This window comes from Alosa alosa, chromosome 6 (assembly GCF_017589495.1).
Source record: "Alosa alosa isolate M-15738 ecotype Scorff River chromosome 6, AALO_Geno_1.1, whole genome shotgun sequence".
In the NCBI taxonomy this organism is placed as follows: Eukaryota; Metazoa; Chordata; class Actinopteri; order Clupeiformes; family Clupeidae; genus Alosa; species Alosa alosa.
In genome coordinates, this window is record NC_063194.1 from 11,672,946 (window position 1) to 11,694,951 (window position 22,006).

The 22,006-nt window shown below is 43.8% G+C and overlaps 1 protein-coding gene across 2 annotated transcripts in view; it reads left to right on the forward strand.

Annotated features, from left to right (window-relative positions):
* kansl1b (KAT8 regulatory NSL complex subunit 1b) overlaps positions 1–22,006 on the forward strand; it is a 66,942-nt gene that overhangs the window by 17,548 nt on the left and 27,388 nt on the right. For both annotated transcript variants that reach the window (XM_048245388.1, XM_048245389.1), the window contains exon 2: positions 9,824–11,424. In XM_048245388.1, the coding sequence (XP_048101345.1) occupies positions 9,824–11,424 (1,601 nt within the window). The remainder of the gene's footprint in view (positions 1–9,823; positions 11,425–22,006) is intronic.

Consider the following 22,006-nt stretch of genomic DNA (forward strand, 5'->3'; position numbering starts at 1 on the left):
ATTTGCGTATGGGACCGCCAGCAAGTGCAAGAGAGTGAGTGATGTCTCCATCCGGTTTAGTGTATTTAAAATGCAATTGTATAAGTGACTATAAGGCTAGTGGTTGCAGAGTGAAGATTTTTTTCACGGGTGTGGTTAAAGGTGTAAAAACGGTAATAATACAGTATGTACAAATATGCCTGACGTTTTCGTGGTGTAGCCGATGCCAGTTAGCGATAGGTTGGCCATACGTTCAAATTTAGGCCGCACATATGGATTTTAAAAGCCCTGTCCGGCGTCCGGCACAGCCTCAAGCCGGACGCTCATTTGTCCTCCTTTTTGGAGTTGCGCTTGACATCTAGAATCTTTGCTCGGACGCAGCATCGCTTCTCAAACTATGGACACGAAGACTGCTAGTCAAATTATGCGCAGTGCTTCGGTCACTCGTCTGATAATTTGCTGCGCAATTTATGAAGGAACCACGGACTGACGGAAAAAGAAAACAAACGTTTTCACTATCAGGAGGAAATACTGTACGTTAAGTTCATCTGTTTGCTTTATAATACCTATAATATCTGCCAGCAGCTTGCTTCCCAGCGTTTCCCAGTAGCCCTACTTCGCAAAAGTTGTGAAATATAACCGCATATTTTTTGAATGTCGGCGACTGGCTACATAAAAAAAACGTGCATTCATAATACGTGCATGCTTGAGATGAAACCAGCAGTTTTCAGCAGGATCATGCGAGAAGGACCTGTCTCTTAATTAATCTAAAACAAGTAAATGGTTTTACAATGTTTTAGTCAAGCTTTGGTTGGTTTAGATTAGGGCTGTCAAAATAACTGATTCATTTAGATTAATTAATTTGAGAATAAATAACTGATTAAAAAAATTAGTGCAGATTAATCGATTCCGTATGACCTTTGACCCCTTAGTCAGTAAAAATTAGACTGTAAAATGAAGGAGAGAGAAGAAAACGTGCTGCCTGGATCATTGATTCATTTACTTTTAAAAAATGGCCTGATGGTAGCCTAGAAATCTAGACGCGCCCCTAGCAAATTAGATTTGCTGCCAGGGCTAGTCTAGCAACTCTCCGTTGGCTTGTGAGCTCCAGAAATCGAAACTTAATCAGGACATTGAAATCGTGTATAGAGTCGTTTGGTGGGCTTAACATAATGATTGATGGCAGAGTTGCAACGGTTTGGCTTGAATTCCCTGCTACTTGAAAACAAATATCCTATTGCGTGCAGAGGGAATTTGAAAGACAACTGATTATCCCGCCCCTCGGACTGAGCACTGCGAACGGTGAGTGCCCAGACCCTACATCTTAATGTGGGTCTGGCTCGCCAGGCTAGCCTTATGGTGTTGATAAAAATAAAGTGTTGAAAATAAAGTCCTCTGCAATGTCTGCAGCAAGGAATTTGCATATCACCGGATAGGGCTGTCACTTTACGTTCGAAAATCGATTGGACCAACCAACACAAGTTTTGAAAACTAAAATAGGGAATCGATTTTAATCAAATATGTACACTATTAATTTTAAACGAATTAAACAAATAAAAAAGATAGATGTAACAAAAATCACAAACAAGCAGAAAAATAAAAAAAAGAATTCCGAAGTGCAGTAAGCATTGCGAACATGGCCGGATCTAGAATAGGGCTGGGAGGGGCAATGCCCCTCCAAATATTTCTTCTGCCCCACCTAATTGGTCAATTTTAATTGACAGCTATTGAATCTGCCAATCACACTTTTCTAATTCGTCCCGTCTGAATTTCGAGGGTGCTGATTTTCTGGTTGGATAGTATAAATAAGCTACGCGCAGCAGCGCGCTGCGTTCCGTTACCATTCCACACTGAGTGCATCACTTGCTGTTTCATACTTCAGTAGAGAGGGCTTAGCTATATTTCCATAAAGGTTACAGGCTACTAGATGTAATATAGATTCTTGTTGCTGGTTTAAATAAAGACCTTTTTTGTATTATTCTCGTTTGAATAAGGTTTGTTTTTAGCTAATGTGCATGTTAGCTTTCTAAGGTGATCTAGCCAGTTAGTTTGTTAACATTGGTCATTCCTTAACTGTGTTATAAGCAGGGTGGAAATTTTACGGCGGCCACGTCGTTGCCCCTTGCGTTGGCCGTGAAAATCGGAGGTTCACGTGCCACTGTGGCCTTGGTGCCCATGTCTTTCTATATTCTGCTTTGCATCCGACTAGCGATTTTTATTTAGCCTAATGCCTGATTAAGCTTAGCATTCACAACGCAAATTAATTTAGCCTATGTCTTTTAAGCAGTGGAGAATGTGACAGCGCACGGCAAGAAAGAAAGTGCGTCCAAATTCACCCATTCTTTGCTGAAATAGATATTCCGATAGCCTATTCTTCACAAAGATATTACATGTATCATACGGTTCGCGAGAAAATTAACTTTAATTTATCATGTTACATTCTGCGCCCATCTCCCTACCCATTCATCTCGGTGGAATACTTCACGAATTTTTCCCGAACACATGACAAACCATATATTAGAAGAAACAGCAGACCTTACCGAATAAAAAGGTGTAAAGCATTCCCCTGTACAGTTAGCCATTCCAGAGTAGTCCGGTTTTACATTTGCAGCAATGTCTAAATGCATGTCTCCAACTTTGGGCTTCAGGTTTCACAGTGTGTTTAAATTGTCCAATACATGATTTCATAACAGGCCACATAGAAAATAAATGTTAAATATAGCCTAGATATCTGTAAATATTAAAATCAGGTCTATGATTAACAGTTCTATGTAATATGTAATGTTTGCTATTAGATACGGGTTTAAGGTAAAAAGTAAGGCATTTGTAGGTGAAACTGAGTGGGGGGGGGGGTTCATTGTGCCCACCCCAAATTTCTATTTGCCCCCCAGTCTGAGCAGCCTAGATCCGGGCCTGATTGTGAAGGCTAAAAAGAAAATTCCCACCAATTTTACGCAGCGGAAACAGCTGTTTCAATCGGCTGCTGTGTTGCTCGTGTTTTGCCAAAAAATGGAGGACAAGCGATCAACCCCATGCGACATGAGAGAGGCAGTGATGGGCCCTAATAACTTGAGGAATTCGATGTGGAAGCACTTCGGGTTTTGGGTATATCAAACTATGGAGAATGACAAACTGTGCAATCGTGAGTTCTACGTAGGCGAAATTTGTTTGACATTACTAATCGTAAACACAGACACAGCTACGTTAAAGCCTGCTGTAATGATTTTCACTGATTTTATGGCAGTCCACTCTGCTTATTGTTTTTTTGAGAATGTTGCACTCCTGTTTGTCATTGTGCACGAAACTTCACGCCAATAAATCATCAGAAATAGAGCTGGCTTGTGCGTCTACAAGCGCCCTCTTTACGTTCGTCCTAATGCCTGTTAGTTGTTTGTGGATTGGCCTATATTTGGTGTTGAAAATGGAAATGTCTTTAGACATGAAAAATCGATTTTACAATCGATTCAATGAACACTAATGTCTCAAAAATCGAACAGGATTTTTTCACAAAAGTGACAGCCCTATCACCGGAGTTCATCAACTCTATAGTCGCACATCAATGCAAAGAAATAAGTTGACATTGAGGGGAGTGTTAATTTATTTTCATTGTGTCCCCTAGGTTATATCTGTGGCCTGAAATGCCTTGTATGTGAAAAAAAACTTCTTCCCGAAGCACTGTTGAATTTATTTCCTCAGCATATTAGGTCATATCATAGATTATTATGGCCATTATTTGAACAGTGAAAATAATAATAAAAGAGTTTTTGAACTTTAATGTCAGTAATGCTGATTATTCAATGATTCATTTGAATTTAAATATTTAAAATACTTTCGCACAAAAATTATATATGCGATTAATTTAGATTAATTAATCACAGAGTATGTAATTAATTAGATTATTTTTTTTAATCTATTGACAGCCCTAGTTTAGATACAACTGGTATGCAAAATGTAAAGTAGTGGATTAACTTTAATTTGCTGTGCTGCATATAGGACAATAGATAGAATAGACAGGTGAAGAACAGTCAGCCTCAGCCAGTAAGCACAACCAAATATGTACAGCCAGCTTCAAAAGCAAGCAGCCCAGACCCTAAAATTTGGGCAAAAAACTGTGACGGTAATTCACACACAATTATTTTTCTTTCGCCAAAATATATTTGGTTCTGTAGACATCCAAAATGGGGTGCGGCTTAAAATTAGTAGAAAAAAAATTATTGCATAAAAAGTCGTATATATCTTTTTGCCGTGGTATAGTTTTAATTGTTTTCATTTAGATGTCTTGAAAAGGTCTTAAAAGTCTTTAAATGTGCACTTGGAAAATGTGCAGATACTCTGGTTTCACACCCTCTTGTTTTTTCTTTCTTTCTGTGTGACCCTCAAGATTAGGACTGTGTCAATCACGAGACTTGTTAGAATGCAGGTAAAAATCTATTCTCGGAGCAAGGCCACTCTGTTTCATGTGTGTGGACCTATAGTCATTGATGGGAGGGGCAAGATGTTGTCACTGACCCAGTCAGCAAATTGTAGTGCAGAGGCACCACATGGCTACTGGTGACTCCTCTCTCTCTCACCCGCTGCTTCTCTTATCTACGTACACTGAACACTCTTCTACTCCTCATACACTCCTTTCCTCACTAATTTCCATTAACTCGCACACAAGTCACAAAACACTGTTGCTGTCTCTCAGTCCCATCACACATACTCAGACATGAACTTCTGTTCTGAGACAGATGAGGGTCTCGGTGGGTGTGACCTTTCTCAAGTGATTGGATTTCCAAAAGCAAGTGTGATTGGGGGTGATTTGAATGTTCCATAAGGACTGAGTTGGAATTGTCCCATTTGTGTGTGTGCGAGGTAGAACGTTCTGGTGAACTTAGTTTTGCTTTGAAGATTAAGGAGGGTGAATTTGAATGGTGACTCTCTTGAACTATTGAGCTCCTTGAAATGTACATGAACTGCATAGCTATTTTAAATTCCTGATCTTCCTGGGTAAGCTGCCGCACCACCCCATTTCTGATTCTCTGTGCAGCTGATGCTATTGTGGTCTCAGAATTCAGGCAACAGGAAGGTGTTTTCGTAATCACCCCCCCACACTCACACGCTTTTCAAGTGCAATTCATGACGAGTCATGTTTTGAGTGAAGGCGAGAGAGGGAGAAAGAAAGAGGAAGTGACTCAGAGATGAGGTGATGTGTAAGAACCTTAAAGAAAGTGACAGTTTGCACATTCTCTGAAGCACAACCATTTTTTTTTTTTTTACTGCTGAAGAGCACACGATCACCCATCCCCCCCTTCCCCTTCTGCAACTTCATTAATAAAATCTCTTCTTGCAGGGATAGGCAGCGCTGTTCACACACACATACACGTGCACACTCACACCCCTACCCCTTTGCTGAAGCCTCAACTGTAGCATCATCTTGAGAACAAAAGCATAATCTCCCTGTGAGTTAGCAGAGATGCCAGAACAAGTAAGTGAAGTTTGCAAGGTGTTTCATCCCCCGAAAGCTACCTGTTAGCAGCAGATCCTGGGAGGAACGCACAAGCCTTTCAACTGTCATTCATAGCTGTGAGTAAGTGGCGCTCTGTTGCATTTTTTGTTGTTGTCATGTTTCCCCTGAAGTATTCCTGAGCGTGTGTGTTTCTGTGTGTTTGAGAGCTCTCTCCCAGGAACTCCCTCATGCTTGTATGTAGACAGTGACTTTGCCAAAAGTTATTGCATAAAAAAAATCTTGAGAACCCCCTGGAGTCATTGAACTCCTATCAGTTTTTTACTGTTGATTTTTGTTGTGTCAATAGGTCAGGTCATAAGAGGTGTTGAGAAATCTCGAATTTAGGCATCGACCGATATATCGGGCCGATATTTGCGTTTTTTACGTGTATCGGCATCGGCCGATAAGCCGATAGTTTTTTTTTTCCCCCCACATTATTTACATACAGGCGTCCACAGGCAGCTCTGTGTTGCTGGAGACGCTGCAGACTGCCCCTCCCCCACGAGCAGAGAGCTGAAAGCCTGCTCTTCAAGACAACAGTAAACTTTAAACTTTCAAAGCATCTTTTAACTGGTTGAATTGAAGGTGGAAGCAAGTTTGTGGGTTCAAATGGAAAATGCGAATGATATAGGTAGCCTACTTTATTTAATGCTTAATGCCTCGTTTATAAAATTGCTTGCCATTGTATTTAGGTAGCTGCAAATAGCTAAGTTGTAGGCTAGACTATTCATATGCATGCGGTAGCGTAGCTGTTACAAACACTGATCATATGACTAAGTAATGCCAACGTTGTTCCGTGGTATTTGTGGGAGTTTTATTCAGCGACCACCTGGCTGAGTGTGTGTGTGTGTGTCTCCCTGATATGAATGCCCCTCCTCTATAAAACTGCTTGCCATTGTATTTAGGAAGCTGCAAATAGCTAAGTTGTAGGCTATCCGTATGCATGGGGTAGCGGTAGCTGTTACGAACACTGGTCAATCATGATTAAGTAATGCTGAGTTTTATTCAGCGACCACCTGGCTGAGTTTTGGACTCGTGTGGTGTGTGCGTCTCCCTCCCCCTCTCCCTTCGAGCGGGCGGAGTTGCCATCGCAGTGATATCAGAGCTTTAATAATGAGAGACGTGTTATATGTAATTGAATATTAATTTGTGTAAACGTTTATCATGTACCAGACATACCGTGTATGCCTTACTTGTTCAGAGCCGTTTGCTAACGTTATCATTATCAATCCAGTTCAATGGTGGTTCGTCAGCTACCAAACAGAAGTTTGTGTGTGCGTCTGGTCTGTCTCACTCAGTGGGACACACGCATCACAGCGATAAGAGAGTGATGCGCTACCTGAAGGAGAGATTTTAAAACTGAGAGATATGTATTTATACCTTTTGACGTTGATGCCATTTAGAACAGAAACATTTTGACACCACGTTATTTTCGTCTGCTGATTTATGTTCCGTGGTTGACAAATCTGGCAGCTTTTTTTAGAAAAATATAGACATAGAAAAATTTAAACCATGCAGTCTTAAATTACAAATCAAGCACTTTATTTCAATAGCTAATTTTCAGGCTTATTGTTTTCTTAAATTATTTAAATGTGTTGACAAAGGACATTTTGTGATGACCTGAATTATGTCTTATAATATGTCAGCAAGCAATGCATCATCAAGGCTGTGTTGTAAGATGATGAAAGCATTTTGCACAGTTAACCATATTCAGTGCACCCATCCATAAGTTTAATGTTCCTTTTTTAAATTGAGACTTATAGCATTTGTTATCATCATTTGTGTAATTATGTGTCATTTGTATGATGTAAATTGAGGGAGCAAAATAAAAGCAGTATCGGCTCCAAATATCGGCTCAAGAAAATCGGCAGCCTGTATCGGTCATTGGCTTAGGCTGATGGAAAAAAATCGGTATCGGCACTAAAAAATCCATATCGGTCGATCCCTACTCAAATTACAGATTCATAGGAGCATAGGATGCTGATTTATTTCTCATCTCGGTTCCCTCACACAAAATGATTGTTTTAAGCTCTTATCTTGCTCCTTCCCTCCCTCCCGTCTTCCTTCCTCTCTCTCTCTCTCTCTTTCTCTCTGTCTCTCTTTCTCTCTCTGTCACTCTTTCCCTTTCTCTCGCTCTCTGCCAAGCGCTTGGTAGCATAGTGGTCTGGCTGTCAGCATGTCACGGTGAGCATTCCTGGCCGTGCATTTCGTGGATCATCTGCCCTATGGGTTGAAACAGTTGGGTATTTATATAACACTGCCGGTACCACCTCCTCAAGAGTCCTGTGTGAAAGTCACTGGTGCCTCATGGCTTCCTGAGGGGCCACAGGACTCGTATAGCCCTGCTTTAGTGAAATGACAGACAGTGGGACTGTGGTCCTGGGGGGGTCAGATGCGTTCAGGATAATAAGGACACTTTTTTTTTTTTCCCTTTTCTTGACTGGACACAAAACAAATGCTGAAGGGCGGCGAGAAAGAGACCTAGTGTTGTTTTTTGGATCATAGCCCCGTGCTGGGCCCCTAACGGAGTGTTGGTTAAATGATGGAATTTCCCCTTGTGCGTAGAATCCCCACTGAACCCCCTTTGTTTGGGTGCCAGATCTGTGAAAATTCCCCAGTCTCCCATCCCCCCGCCCCAACCTGCCATGTCTAGGCATCTATAGGCCTTGGCTATGGTTGGTGCTCTGACCTATATCTGTGGCGCAGTCAGCTGTTGGCTCCTCATGCCACACACAGACACTCTCTCTCTTTCTCTCAAACTCACGCCCACACACACACACACACGCACGTACAGCACAGTACATAGCACCCCTATTCCACCCCGACTTTAAAGAGCAACTTGCCGATTGGAAACCCCTATAAAGCATAGTGTAAATAAATGATGAAGGAACTAGATTCTCAGAAAGGGAAAAAAAACGAGAACTACCCCCGAAACAACATATTAAATAAAAATACTTCTGCATCTATAAACCACTAACCAGAAGTGAGGTAACAGAGGGTAACAGGTCAAGTTCAATGAATGGTGTAATGGATCCTGACACCGACTTGTTATAAACAATAGAAACGCATGTGACGGGGCCACAGCCCTTTAATTATGAGCCACCTAGGCGAGATAGGGGCCAGGGAGGGAACAGGCGAAGGAATGAGATTTTTGGTAAGTGACTCGGTGATCACGGTGGCTAATGCTGTGTCTGCGTCTATTGACATTATCTTGATGTCGTTTAATAAATCTGCAATCATACTTTTGACGTTGCTGTTGATCAAACATCCATGTAGGTTTCCTTCATTTAAAGTCCTATTGGGATATTAACAATATTTTGCAGCAATTGGCCCATATTTCTTCTGTTGTAACCTCCTGGCGGAAAAGTTTAATTAGTGGAGTAATGTCCGTGTAAACGTTTTGTGACTGATGAGGCGGTGAAGTCCCTTCAATTTAGGCTACCTGCACAAAACGGACCAGCAACAAAAACGCTTGCTTTTCTTGAAAATGGTGGACAGGATGTCCTGGAATTGGTGCAACCCTAAACACAATGATTAACCATTATGACTTTCCAAAAAATCAACAAACTCCAACTCTCACCAGAAGTCCAACTCTCTGCTCAGACTAGTATCTACACACACAATGACAGAGCTCAAGCGCCAATTGAAGACATTTATCTAATATGTAATATGACGCGTCTGTGGGCGGGAGAGGCATATTTAGGAGCTTACTTAAAATGGGTACACTTTCTTCTGAATTACTATCCATAGGTTTTATACATTTTTAAAAATACATTTTCAGACAAGATGCAAGTTGCTCTTTAAGACGGCTACAGTTTCATCACACACCTGCTGCTTATGGGAGTTGAGCTGGCTTGGACATGACTTGGGCATGGAGATTTAGGGGGTTTCTTAGGCTGTTTGAGTTAGAGCAGGCAAGTGAGCCTAGGTGCTGGTAAGGCCTCACTAATTGCTTTATATCTCAGGGGGAGCAACCATACTGCTTATATGTCTGGTGTTTGCTTAAGACTGTTAAATAAATTATTATGTGTCTTCCTGGAGACGTTGATGACTAGGCAAAAATGAGTTACTAAGTAGCCTGGACTAAACGTTTGTATAATGAAGATTATGTACATGATGTTTAATCAACAAGTCAGACTGTATGATTGTTAAAACTGGTATCATAAGAAACAATTAGCCATTATGCTAACCCACATGATGGTGTTATGCTAGCCCACAGTAAGGACATAGGATTTTTTGAAGCATTCAGAAATTATTTAAAAATTGTAACAGAATGTGAAGCAATGGCCTAATGATGAATGATAGATCTAATGATGATCCATCTTTTTCTTGTCTTTCTTCATCTCTCTCTCTCAGGCTGTGCCGTGGAGAGTGGGTAGTGGTAGCTGGGTGCAGTGGATCTGGCCTGAGCGGTGCCAGACGCCCCGTCCCGGCCGCCCCCCTTCCCCCCCTCCTTTTCGCTGCATGGCTGCGATGGCGCCCGCTCTGACTGACGCTCCGCCCGAAGCCCACCGCATCCGCTTCAAGCTGGCCCCTCCCTCCACGCTCTCGCCCAATCCCGTGCAGTCCGGTGTCGCACCCAGCAACGGCGCCGTTGTCAAGCGCAGCCGAGCGGCCGCTGCCCAGCCCCCCTCCCCAGACCACCACCACCCCCATACCACCACACCCGTTGGTAACGGCAACAACAACAGCAGCAGCGGAGGCGGCAGCAGCATAGCGGTCCCGTCCTGCAAGCTCGAGGAGCCGTCAGTGCAGACCGAAGCCTCGGCGCCGCACGCGCTGGGCCGGCTGCAGCCGTTGGTGGCCTCGTACCTGTGCTCGGATGTGACGCCGGTGCCGTCCAGCAAAGAGTCCCTGAAGCTGCAGGGCGTTGCACTGCTGCAGACGCACGGCCTCCTGCCCGCCCTGCTGCCTCGCCAGCGGCAGTCACTGGAGCTGGAGCTCTCCGAGGAGCGCCTGCGCAGCCTCATGAGTGGCACTGGTGGCGTGGGCACTCCCACGCCCCCTGTCAACGGCATGGCCAAGAAGCTGGCCAAGCCCGCCCCTGGCAATGCAGAGCGAGATGGACTGCTGGCCACCAGCATTAACAACAACCCTGCTGCACTTAATGGAGGGTCCAACGGCATCAGGACGCCCGCAGGATCGGGGTCAGGGTCGGACTCTCCCCCTCCACCTCTGGAATGCGCCTCGCGAGGGGGTCTCCATGGCAATGGCCCCTTCAGGAGTGCTGAAGGAGGCGCCGTGGACCCCCAGCACCCAGACGACGTCTCCCAGGACAACAGTAACCCTGAGCAACCGCCTCCACCTAGCGTCTCTCCCCCGTCGCAGGACCCCACAGACAGCAGCAGCAACAACAACAACAACAACAGCAGCAGCAGGAGTAGTACGGACCGCCCCCCATCGCTGGCGTTAACAGACTCTTCCATCCCACCATCCTGCTCACCGCCACCCCCCATCAGCAGCTCTCCACATCACCTCACACCAGCACCGGGCAGCCTCGGAGCAGAGCTGCGCGAGCGGACGCAGCAGAGCCAGAGCCGGCAAGGCCAGATCGAAGGCCGTCTACGGCGCCTGCGCAAGCGTCTGCAGGTGGTGCAGGCCAAGCAGGTGGAGCGGCACATCCAGCAACAGCTGGGAGGACTCCTGCAGAGCACACTGGGGCCTCTGGAGGCCTTGCGCAAGAGGGAGACTCCCATCGCCTCCACCTCTGCCTCCACATCCTCCGCAGCTGCTGCCGCCGCACTCACCCCCCAGGAGCGAGAGGGCCTGGGCCGCTTCCTTAAGGGTGGCTCGGTGCCAGCGGAACTGGAGAGGCTGTCCCTGAGCGGCGCCACCAACCTGCACGCGGCTGAAGGGGCTTTCGACTCGGACGCCACAGAGAGCAGCAGTGGCGGTGAGACGGACGTGGAGGAAGAGGAGCTTGGACGCGTCGACGTGGAGCAGAGACACGTGCCGCTGTGAGTACACTTGCAGAAGTGTCCGTGTGTGTGTGCGAAGTAGGGCTGGGCGATATGGCTGAAAACTGCATCACGATATAAGTATTTCATATCAGTCGATATCGATAATTATTGATTTTTAAAAAATATATATTTCAGATAAGGACCAGAAGGGAGGAAAAAAGTTAAATTTAAACACTTTTATTTTAAACTTAACCTTCTTCTGATTTTAATCACCAGTTATCAATCAAAGCAAACAGGGAAAAGGAATAGCAACATAATCATGAAAAACACTCAAATAAATAAATGTGCACATAAGTCTGAATGAAAAGCAGCACTGGTTGAAGCCTGGAAATGTTGTAAACAAAGTAGTCTACTAGACTGTTCAGTTTCCCCACGAGTGTTTCAAAGTTTCAAATGTTTCAAATGAATACTTTTTCTCCTTGGGACAGGCCCGTTTGAGTCTTGGAAAATATTTTTCCATTTGCATCGCGATTGAGATTATTAGAACTTAGCAGTCAACTATTGCGATACATGTCGCTATCGTTTTATCGCCCAGCCCTAGTGTGAAGAATGAAAGGTTTGCCACAGTGGAATGTTACAAGATGCAAGCCTCTTTCATCAGGGTTCTTGAGTCCCCTGTTAGAGGATAGGTCTGTGTTTTTTTTTTTTTTTTGTTTTAATGGTCAGTGCAAGCAAGCTGTAGTTTTCTAATTGGTGGTTTGTCTGGAAAAATCATCATGCTAATAGTGGTGTAATAAGGGAGCACGATTTTTGGGGTATGCTATATCATTGGTACAATATCGGCATCAGCAGATAATTGCTTGAGAATTGGATTATCTGCAAATAGAATGTAGGTTTTTATTTGAATGTCATATATCAAAATGTGTATTTTACTTCTACACCATGATTTCTTTATTTTTTAGTATGAACGTGAGTGAATGTCCATTTTTACATTTAGGGTAGGATGAATGAGAGTGAATATTTTGCCTATAAAACTAAGGTATCACGATAAGGTTACCTTACACGATAAGGTTACCGTTTAACTGGACCGAACCCGAGTGTGATTACTCCCCCCTAACCCAGCTGGTCACTGTTTACATTACATTATTATTTGTGCACCTGGGTCCGTTTAGGTCATAAACACTAGCTTCTATTTACCAATATCGCTTGGCGATGTCGCAAAAATGGCAGTTTATTTCCTGGATTTGGAACAGATAGCATTCAAACCGCTCCAGAGTTCTAGCGAACCGTACCTCAGACCTCTGTTTTCTATCCCGGGTACGCACCCAGGTTCAGTAGAGTGCGTTCACATTAGCAAAAGCCTCGGTCCAAACAAACCCGGGTCCGGACCAAAGGGTCTAGTGTGAATCAAATATTTGCAGAAATCCAACATTTTGCATATTATGCATTCCTATGTGGTTATAAGCCTCCTAAACTGATATTATGACCATAAAAAAGTTTATGACTTTTGCAGGTGTTTGTTAGGGAAACTGAAAGATAGGACTTTCGGAAAGAAAACTAGATTTCATGTCTGATATTAAGCAACTTTCACTTTCAAGTTCGAGTTGAGTGTAGCAGACAGCTGAGAGCTCTACTCAAAATATACCCCTGAAATCCCCTTCATAAGTGTCTGTGTGTGTGGTTGGGCGTGTGCTTCTGTTTGAGACTGTGCAAGACTGAGCTCTGTATGTGTTTCAGTGTAGACGGGAGTTGCTGGTTGTGTCAAACAATATTTGTACTTGAAAGCGGAGAGACTGGGCCTGTGCTCTTGGCTGGTTTTCTTTCACAAAGTTCAGGGTTTGGGTCCCTTATCTTGCCGAAACTACACCGACACCCGGGACCTACTCTGAGAGTGAAAACGGTTAACAGAAATGTCAACGCACGCGTAGTGTCACACAAAAAGGACATGCTTCAAAGAGAGTGGTAAAGGTGTGGTTAAAAACGGACTAAATGGACAGAACCAGGCTTAAATTTAACTACTTAAAGCCAAAGCTGGTCTTACTCTGCTCTCTCCCCTTGACTTTATTGGGAGCTGCTGTTGGGAGTTTTTGGACATGGGCTAGGCTAGCTAGAGGATCTAATTTTTACCCAGAAAGCCATTAGGCATTCACCACTAGCGTGCTGAACCAATCAGCCTGCTGATTCAGCTTTAGCCTGCTCTGGGAGTGTTTGAGCTTGTGACAGGTGGCTTGCAGTGGTATTTATAAGGCCACATGGTGGCCAGTCAATTATGTCACCCCTCTGGTCAGAATATGAAAGTGGAGGTGTGGTGGTCACGGGTATTTAGGCTCATTTTATAATCTGCGCTGATGGTTACAAAGTGAGTCAAGGATGACTTCTGCTTGTGTTCTTAAGATGCCTTGATTGTCTAGATCATGTTCATGATCGTAGTGTCTGTGTTTTTTTTTTTTTTGGACCCTCGTGGCGTGCCACATGGTGGAAAGGTTTCTGGAATGTTGAGGCAGCGTTCCTGACAGCAGCAGTGTTTATTTGCAGTGCAGCCAGCATAGACAGATGCAGGCAGGCTAACCTACATTTCAGTGAGAAGTCAAGTCACATGACTATTGTGTAAGACCAAATAGGCTTACTTGCAGATTATGACACACAAGTAAGTGTGTGTGTGTGTGTGTGAGGTAAAGAATGAGAATAAGGGAGACGGGAGAGCAGCGTAGTTCTCCTCATTCTAAAGAAAGCTCCTAAAGCAAGTGATGGGCTGAAGGGAAATTCATGTCACCTTTTTCTAATGTGAGCCACTCGGCTGTACTAGGCTGTGATCTAGGGCTGGGCGATATACCGAATATATTCGATATATCACAGTTTGCTGTACGTGAGATACATTAAAGTGTCATATCGCAAATATCGAGTATTTCAGTCATCATTTTTTTAAGCGCCAACACTTACTTTGCCGTTTCGTGTCCCTATCTCTCTTAACCTCTCCCTCTCCCTCTCAGTAACAACGTGAACAACGCGCATCACACACTCACCAACCAATCCTGAACAATCTATTGAGATGAGGGGGTAACGTCTTGGTGTAGACGAGAAGAAGTGAACTCTCAATTCAAAAGCGGCGGTAGCAATTCTATCTATGGGTAGGCCTACCATAGGCAACCGTTGTTCAACAATGAGTTAGGTTAATAGATGGAGGCAGTTCTGATTTGGTTACACGATACGAAATACAAGAGATTTTCAAATATCCCTGCATTAGGCTGAAGGACTAGCCTACTGTCTATGTCTGTGCACGACTGTTTCGAAACAACAGCGCAAATGCTCACATCTCACTCTCCACACATGCTTTTCTCGTGCTAAATGTTCGCCTATGCTTCTCTCCAGATTGATTTTTTTTAATTAAATTTATGAGATCTGCGCATTGAGGCAGATTAGACTACTGTCTATGAGTGCATCTGACTTTCAAAACAAAAACGCAACCGTGTCTTATTTATCAACCAACAACCGAACGACTAATTAAGGAAGCATGGACCTTACCTTCTATCCGATGTAAGCCATCATCATTCATATGGAGACATATCAGTGGCAGATTAAAACCAGCTAAATTTAGACTATTTGGAAAGTTAACTAAAGCCATGAAGCCATGCAAAAAGAGAAATGAGTTTACAGTTTATCCTGAAGATTGGATAGGATGAGGAGCCTTTTAAAGAAGACAGGGAAAGAAAAGATAATGACAAAGCCAAATAACAAGCCATGATGAATGCTCTGCATTCTAGGCTAAAATAAATCAATTGATGTACCCTATTTAGGTGTGTTGAAATGTTTGCATGCACACTTTTCCCTATGTGAAACTTAGTTGGCTACTGGCAAGAATTCAAAACTACTTTCACCCCTGCTTTTACATGCAAATGTAAAATAGAAACCTGTGAATAACCAAGAATGTGTTAATGCGGATATAATTTGCAGGGATTGGACTGATTTATCCTAGCCTACTGCATCATACTGGCATGATTTAAAACATGATAGGGTGAAAGTGAGAATTCATGAAGTCCTTTTGAGAAAATTTCAAAATATCGAGATATATATTGTATATCTTGAAATAGACTGAAAATATTGCGATATTATTTTTTAGCCATATCGCCCAGCCCTACTGTGATCCTGAGAAACTCTCCCACACAGATGCTGGAGTGAGGAGCGATCAGAGTCTGGTGTGGTGGGTGGGTGTGGCATGGTTTTGCCAGCACTCGTGGCCTCGCGTGATACTGTGATGTAATGCTACACCTGGCCATGTTTGCATTCCCAAAGTCATTCCCTGTGCCTTTGAAGGTGAAGACACCTAGGACTATGGTCTCTTATTTTCAAGGAGTACTTGTGTTCCAGGGTTAAAAAAGTTAAGAGCACAGACAAAAGTTTGGCCACACAGTTAGTTTTGTTTTCAATGACTTGTACATAGCTTAAGGACTTATAACATACCAATGCTAAGATTGAGAATGACTGACACAAGACGCACAGAAAACAGGATTTATTTAAACAGGACTATGTTATATTATTTTCACATTTTTAACGTTGTCATTATGTGTTCAGCACATTTTCCATTTAAGGTTACATCGTGCTTGCATCAGATTGGCTTGACCAGTCTTGATAGGTCGGGTGCTTTGACTGATTCCAGCTAGCCTTGTGACTTTGTTAACATTGTATTTCACAGGCCAACATTGACGTTGTTTACGGTCATTTGCTCCAGTGTGCCTGAAGTTGTTTTGGAACTGGGGAAATTATTGTTTTGGTTTAGTCTGAAGAGTATGGATGCTGAGCAGGTGTTAATGGTCTATCCGTACATATATGACCACCTCTGGACCAATCGCATAACGGGATAGCTCAGAACATTCGGCTCTGGTCTATCCTATATAGCTATGCTTTGGGAAGCAGTTCTGTGAGGACCTGTAGAGCAGGTTATTGAATAGTGATGTTAGGAATCATTAACGCTGCTCGCTTAAGAGTCCTAATGTTACCCCTCATCGTGGCTTGTCTGTACCCAAATCCTCAAGTTTCCATAGATACCAGCCCTTGATACAGGTGGCTAAGGCACTAGACTTGAATCCTACTGCTGTGTGTGTGTGTGTGTCCATGAATACTCATCACCCCTGGTTAGTGTGGCAGTGAATGCACACCACCTAATTTCTTGTGTATGTGAAATGACCTGGAAAAATCCACAGTGTAAACATGATTCTGCTGCCTTGGACTTTTTGACCATAACCTGGGAATCCTTAGCTTAGTGCCGAGGCCATGTGGTTCCGTAATACTTCTGGGCTGATATGCTGTTGAATGTATTTGATGTCTCAAATAGACATGGGTTTGCTAAAAGAAGTAGTTGCCACACACACACACACACACCGGATAGGGTTGGATGAACAGCACCATCAAAGGTGGGTTATATTTTTGTTCTAATACATGTTCACCCCTAAACCCTTGTGTCCATACACCTGCCTCCTGTTCATTTTACAATCCTGTGTTTGGGATTTGTGTCTCTGCTGCTCATGTTTCTGTTGTATTGGTACCCCAAGCATAAAAGTATAAATTCACGTTAATCGATCATAGGTCACTGTGAACAAAACATGCCTCTACCTTGTCTGAAGCATCCCTCAGTTGCTAGTTTTCTATATCTGGTGTCAGCTTGGCTGTAATTGTGCTGATGTGGGATCAGTCCTGTCTCCTAACTCACACTGTAAAAGCTGAGATATATTAGTGGTGTTTTGGCAGGGCCTGGGTAAACATGATAACCTGGGTTCAGCGTATGGCCTGTCTCTGGCCCTCCCGTCCAGTGACCCATTTAACCATTTGATACCTGAACCCGCAAGAGCCTCAGGGGCAGCCATATGTGTGTGCCTGTGTCAGAGAAGCATGCATTCATTAATGGGTGTGTGTGTGTCTGTCTGTGTGTGTGTACGTATGGCTCCTGTGTGTGATTACAGGCACCCTTTCAGCCTGAAAGATTCGGTTTCCCGGCAACAGTGTCAGCTCGTGTAAAGCCTCATTCATGCTCATCTGATCGAGAGCACAGACGGCTCCTGAAAGCAGCCACAAAAGGAGGCATGTTAAATTAGCCTAAGCTGCCAGGGATCTGAATGTGTGCGTGAGGGTGCTCTCTCTCTCCCTCCTTTCTGTTTTTTGCTCTGACTCTCCCTCCCTTTTCCACCCCTGTATTCTTCCTCTCTTTGGACTCTCCCTTCTCTCTCTCTCTCTCTCTCTCTCTCTCTCTCTCTCTCTCTCTCTCTCTCTCTCTCTCTCTCTCTCTCTCTCTCTCTCTCTCTCTCTAACCCTGGATAAAATCCAGATCAATTATTAGCCTAGCTATTGCTAATAAAGTCTCCTCTTATGAATAGATGAGCAATTTGAGAGTGAAACCCAAAACCCACTAGCAGCCCCAGCATCCATTTGCTTGCCTTCCCAGCAGCCATGTTGAATTTCTGTCCCAGTTCTCTCATTTCCTGTTGAGTTAGTGGTGGAGGAAGTAGACTTGGATTCATCTCCCTGCTTTGTCATGCCTGCTTGATTGTCTTTTGCTCCTTGTCCTTCTGTTTTTCTCTTTGGGTCTATGTTTCGTAATGTACCCTATCTCTTACTTTCTCACCTATTGAGGGGTATAGAAAGGAATAAAAGAACAATGTGCAATGCTGCTTGGGTAATGCTTTGTGTGTCTGTGTCTGAATAATTGCTTCTGTGGGTCTTGGTGACCTCCTTGTGTTCAAGTTCAGCCTGTTTTCCCTGCCAGCTCACCCAGCCAGTTAGGCCGGGTTATTATTTCTGCTCAGGCTGTCATTGTATTCCTCCATACATGTTCTATTTGCACCCCCTTATCACAGTCACCTTTGTGTCTGCGGCCATCCACCTTTGACAGGTCATTTTGTGCCCAGGATTTAAATGGATGATACCTGTGCTCCTGTTGCTCATCCAGATTTCAGCATGTTTCTCATTTAACTTCTTTCACTTCTTTTTTTCCCCTTCTGTCTATCTTTCCTGCTTCCTTCATTAGTTTCTCCTCCTCCCCCTCCTCAATAAAGATGAGTCTACATCAGTGTAGCCGAGCCGGGGAATTACATTCGTCTTTTTAATCAGGCTGAGGATTACGATTACTCGGGATTAGGTTCCAGGCCCGAGCCCCAAGCTAGGGAGGAATGGAATGAAGTGGAGTGGAATGCCTTTTTTTGGCACCATTGGCACACATTTGAATGAGCTTTTATGACGGGCGTGGATGGGTGCTTGCTCCTGCAACCTTTAGGGGTCAGGGTTTTTTTTTTGCCCTTCGGATAGACCCGCACACAAACACACACACGGAACCATACACTCGGGGAAACACTCAAAGGTGTGTAAAACCAGATGAACATATACCAAAAACCATGCCCCCGCATTCTCTTAACCAACGTTAAAGGCATGTAGTGTGTTTACGCAAACACGCATGTAACCTTCGTCTTTCCAAACAAACGGTCAAAAGTATGTAAACCCAACTGTCTCAGATAGACATTCTCACACACACACACACACACACACAAGCTTTTTTCTGAGGGAGGCCAAGATAAGATTGAAGGTTACTGGTGTGTTGATGAGGCAGTCATGCAGCGAAAGAGAGCTGCTTTTGTTAGTAGTGGGAAACCAGCACTGGCCTTCTCCCCAAAGCTGATTTCAGTATTCCGTTATCTTTAACTAAGGCTCTGCGTGATGGGAGCATCAGCTAGTAGAAACATCAAGAGCCTGTAGTTGAGGCCTTAGATCCGGTAGCTGTCAAGCTGCTCTTCACCCCTCTTTTACCTGTTCTTTTATCACTCCTTTTGCTCTCACTCTACTATTTTTTTTTTTCTTTGTCTTACTCCTTCCATCTCCAGCCATTCCACCTCCTCCCCTTTCCTGGTTTGATGGATAATAACAATGGTATTGGGTGTTCGCATGGCTGGCTTTGTTCTGGGCTCATGGCAGGAGCTTTTGAAGTGGCTCACCTCTGAATCTCATCACTGCATGGGAGAGTGTGTGTGTGTGTGTGCGCGTGTGTGTGTGTGTGTGTGTGTGCGCGCGCGCGTGCACATGAGGGAGGGCTGTGCAGTGCATATCTTTTAGCATATCTTCAAGGTATTAAAGACGAGGCCCATTCGGAAAATTCCCCTCCTTTTAGTTCTCCTTTTAGTTTCTTTGTTTTACTGCTGTTTTATGTTGTTTGAGATGCTTTTTTTAGTGTTATGATGTGGAAATGTGTACAGCCATTGTCTCTGTGGGGGTCGATGTCCTCTATTATTCAGAGTACATGTAATGCAGTATAACACGCTTGTTAAAGTGGCTGTCACAATACAGTGTGATCTGTGTTGATGAAAATGGGCTTCGTCAGACTGCAGAGAGGGGTGAGAGGGAAGGCTTTGATTATACCTGCTAGTGGAAGTGCACATGGGCAGCTGTGGACACTTTGGATGTGTAGTTTTAATTTTACTTGCTATTCTCCTTGTACTTACCAATAACCATGACTTAATTGTGGATTCAAAGCATATAGGACTGGTCAGAAGCAAGCAATAGGCAAGGTATTGCCTTCAGGTACTCTGTAATGGTTATAGTGCATCTCTCACACGAGTGCAAAATTAGAAAGACACCCAAACAGAAGACCTTAACTAGACCACATTGGTTGTGGTCGTAGTTATACCTGCGCATGAATCCAATTGTTCATGCATGTACCCCAAGAGAGCGGGTCATCTTAACCTGACGGCTTGACTGGAAGTGAGGCTGCTGACCTGGATGTGGGTTTTTTTCCCTCTCCCCGTCTGATTGTCATACTCTGATTCTTCTTTTCTCTCTCTCTCTCTCTCTGGGAGGAGGGGAGTGGAGCTTTTCACCCTCCTGCTGAACACCTGGACTGTGTGTTTTTATCTACACGCACAGTTAAGACTCCAGCTGTATCTAGGTTTGCCTTTCATCTTATCGAAATACAACACCACATGCCTAAACGGCCCCCTCAGACTTGAAGCTAGTTGTTGCTAAGCTGGAGTTGTTGAAAAGGAATACATCAGCAGGTGTGTGAGAGAGAGGGAGAGAGAGAGATGCCCCTTGGAGTTATTGGACTGAGCTGGCTCTTGGCCAGAAGAAAAATATTTTTCATGAAGAATCTTTAACTTCCCTAGATGATATAGAGGGCTATTGACTGCTCTTCGTCAGAAGCAGATGAGGCTGCGTTTTTTGAGGCCGTGTGGGTGATGTGCATCTTTGCTTAGCTTAGTTCCAGACTGAAGTTTCAGATGATTGACAGGCATGTTGGCTTGGAGGTTAACACTGCCAAATGTTGTGCAGTCTGCATCTGTCTTCTAAACTACAGTGTGTGTGTGTGTGTGTGTGTGTGTGCAGGTGTTGCTGAGCATGGTCTATGAATTTTGCACCGTACTGTGCATGAGAAGGCTGTAGGAGGACAACGTTAGAGTAGGGAGCCTGTTGTTGCGGTTTTGCGCAGATGAAAGATGGAGAAACCGCAGCCACACGTAAGCACCCCTTGCAGGCTTGTCAGCCATGAGCCGTGACAGAAACTCACATGATCTGCTGCTGTGTCAAGGAGAGGGGGATGGGGGATGGGAGGTTCTGTGCAGCTGTAGAAAATATCTATGCTTCACTTCTTTGACCTCATGGGAAGTGATGCTATCTGTGTGTAGGTTATGATTGGACAGAAGACTGGAGAAATGGGAAGTGATTTGACATTTTGTTTACAGAATTACTTCTGACGGTGGACATGGCAGAAAGGGATGTAGACTGACTGGATGGAGGTCATGAGAGAAAATGACCAGTGGTTTGTAATTGAAGCAAGTGTTGGGATGAAGTTAGGGAACACACCTATTGATGAAATATGCCTGGCTCACTCTGTGTTGAATCAGATAAGGGTGTTGCTGCAGATTAGGGTGTTGCTGCGCTATCTCAGATGTTAGAATCGTGAAGTCCCAAAACCAAGCCCTGTGAAATATTTCTGTTTTAAATCCGGTCATATTTTATATTCCTTTTTTTAGCCATTAAAATTGTTCCCGTTTCAGGCGGGAAAAACTCATTATCTGGGAAGCCATGTTTAGGCATTAATATGTTGAAAAGTATTATTTTTGTATGATTATTATCATTAGTATTATTCATAGCCAGCCCGCACTTTTTTAAGTTGAAAGACAAACATGTTTTCAGTAGGACTGGCTCTCAAAAAGCTTGTACAGCATACTCATTGCAGTGTTTCCTCTACGTTTATTTCAGCATGGCGGCCCCCCACGGTTTAATTAATACCGCCACGGTAGCCTATCAGAATCAGGGCAGACGCACATTTGCTTTTTTAAATAATCCTGCAACGTATCCTCCCCTTCTGGCTGCCGCCACTGTTAAAACAAATTCTAGAGGAAACACTGCATTGGTTTTCTATGAGGCTCTATATTCAGAAAGAAACGGCAAAAAGAGTGATATTGCAGTTCTTATAAACTTGTGTTTCTTACCCATTTGATCACAAACAGTGCTTTTTACCTTTGAACGCAATATTTTGTTTGCCCAATGTTTGAGGTCTCTCATAATAATGGACATAAATATAATTATGAAACAAGGAGGGGAGGTTTTTCAGTACTAAACATTCTCAGGGCTAAAATTACATGTGGGGATGCTAGTAGAAGCA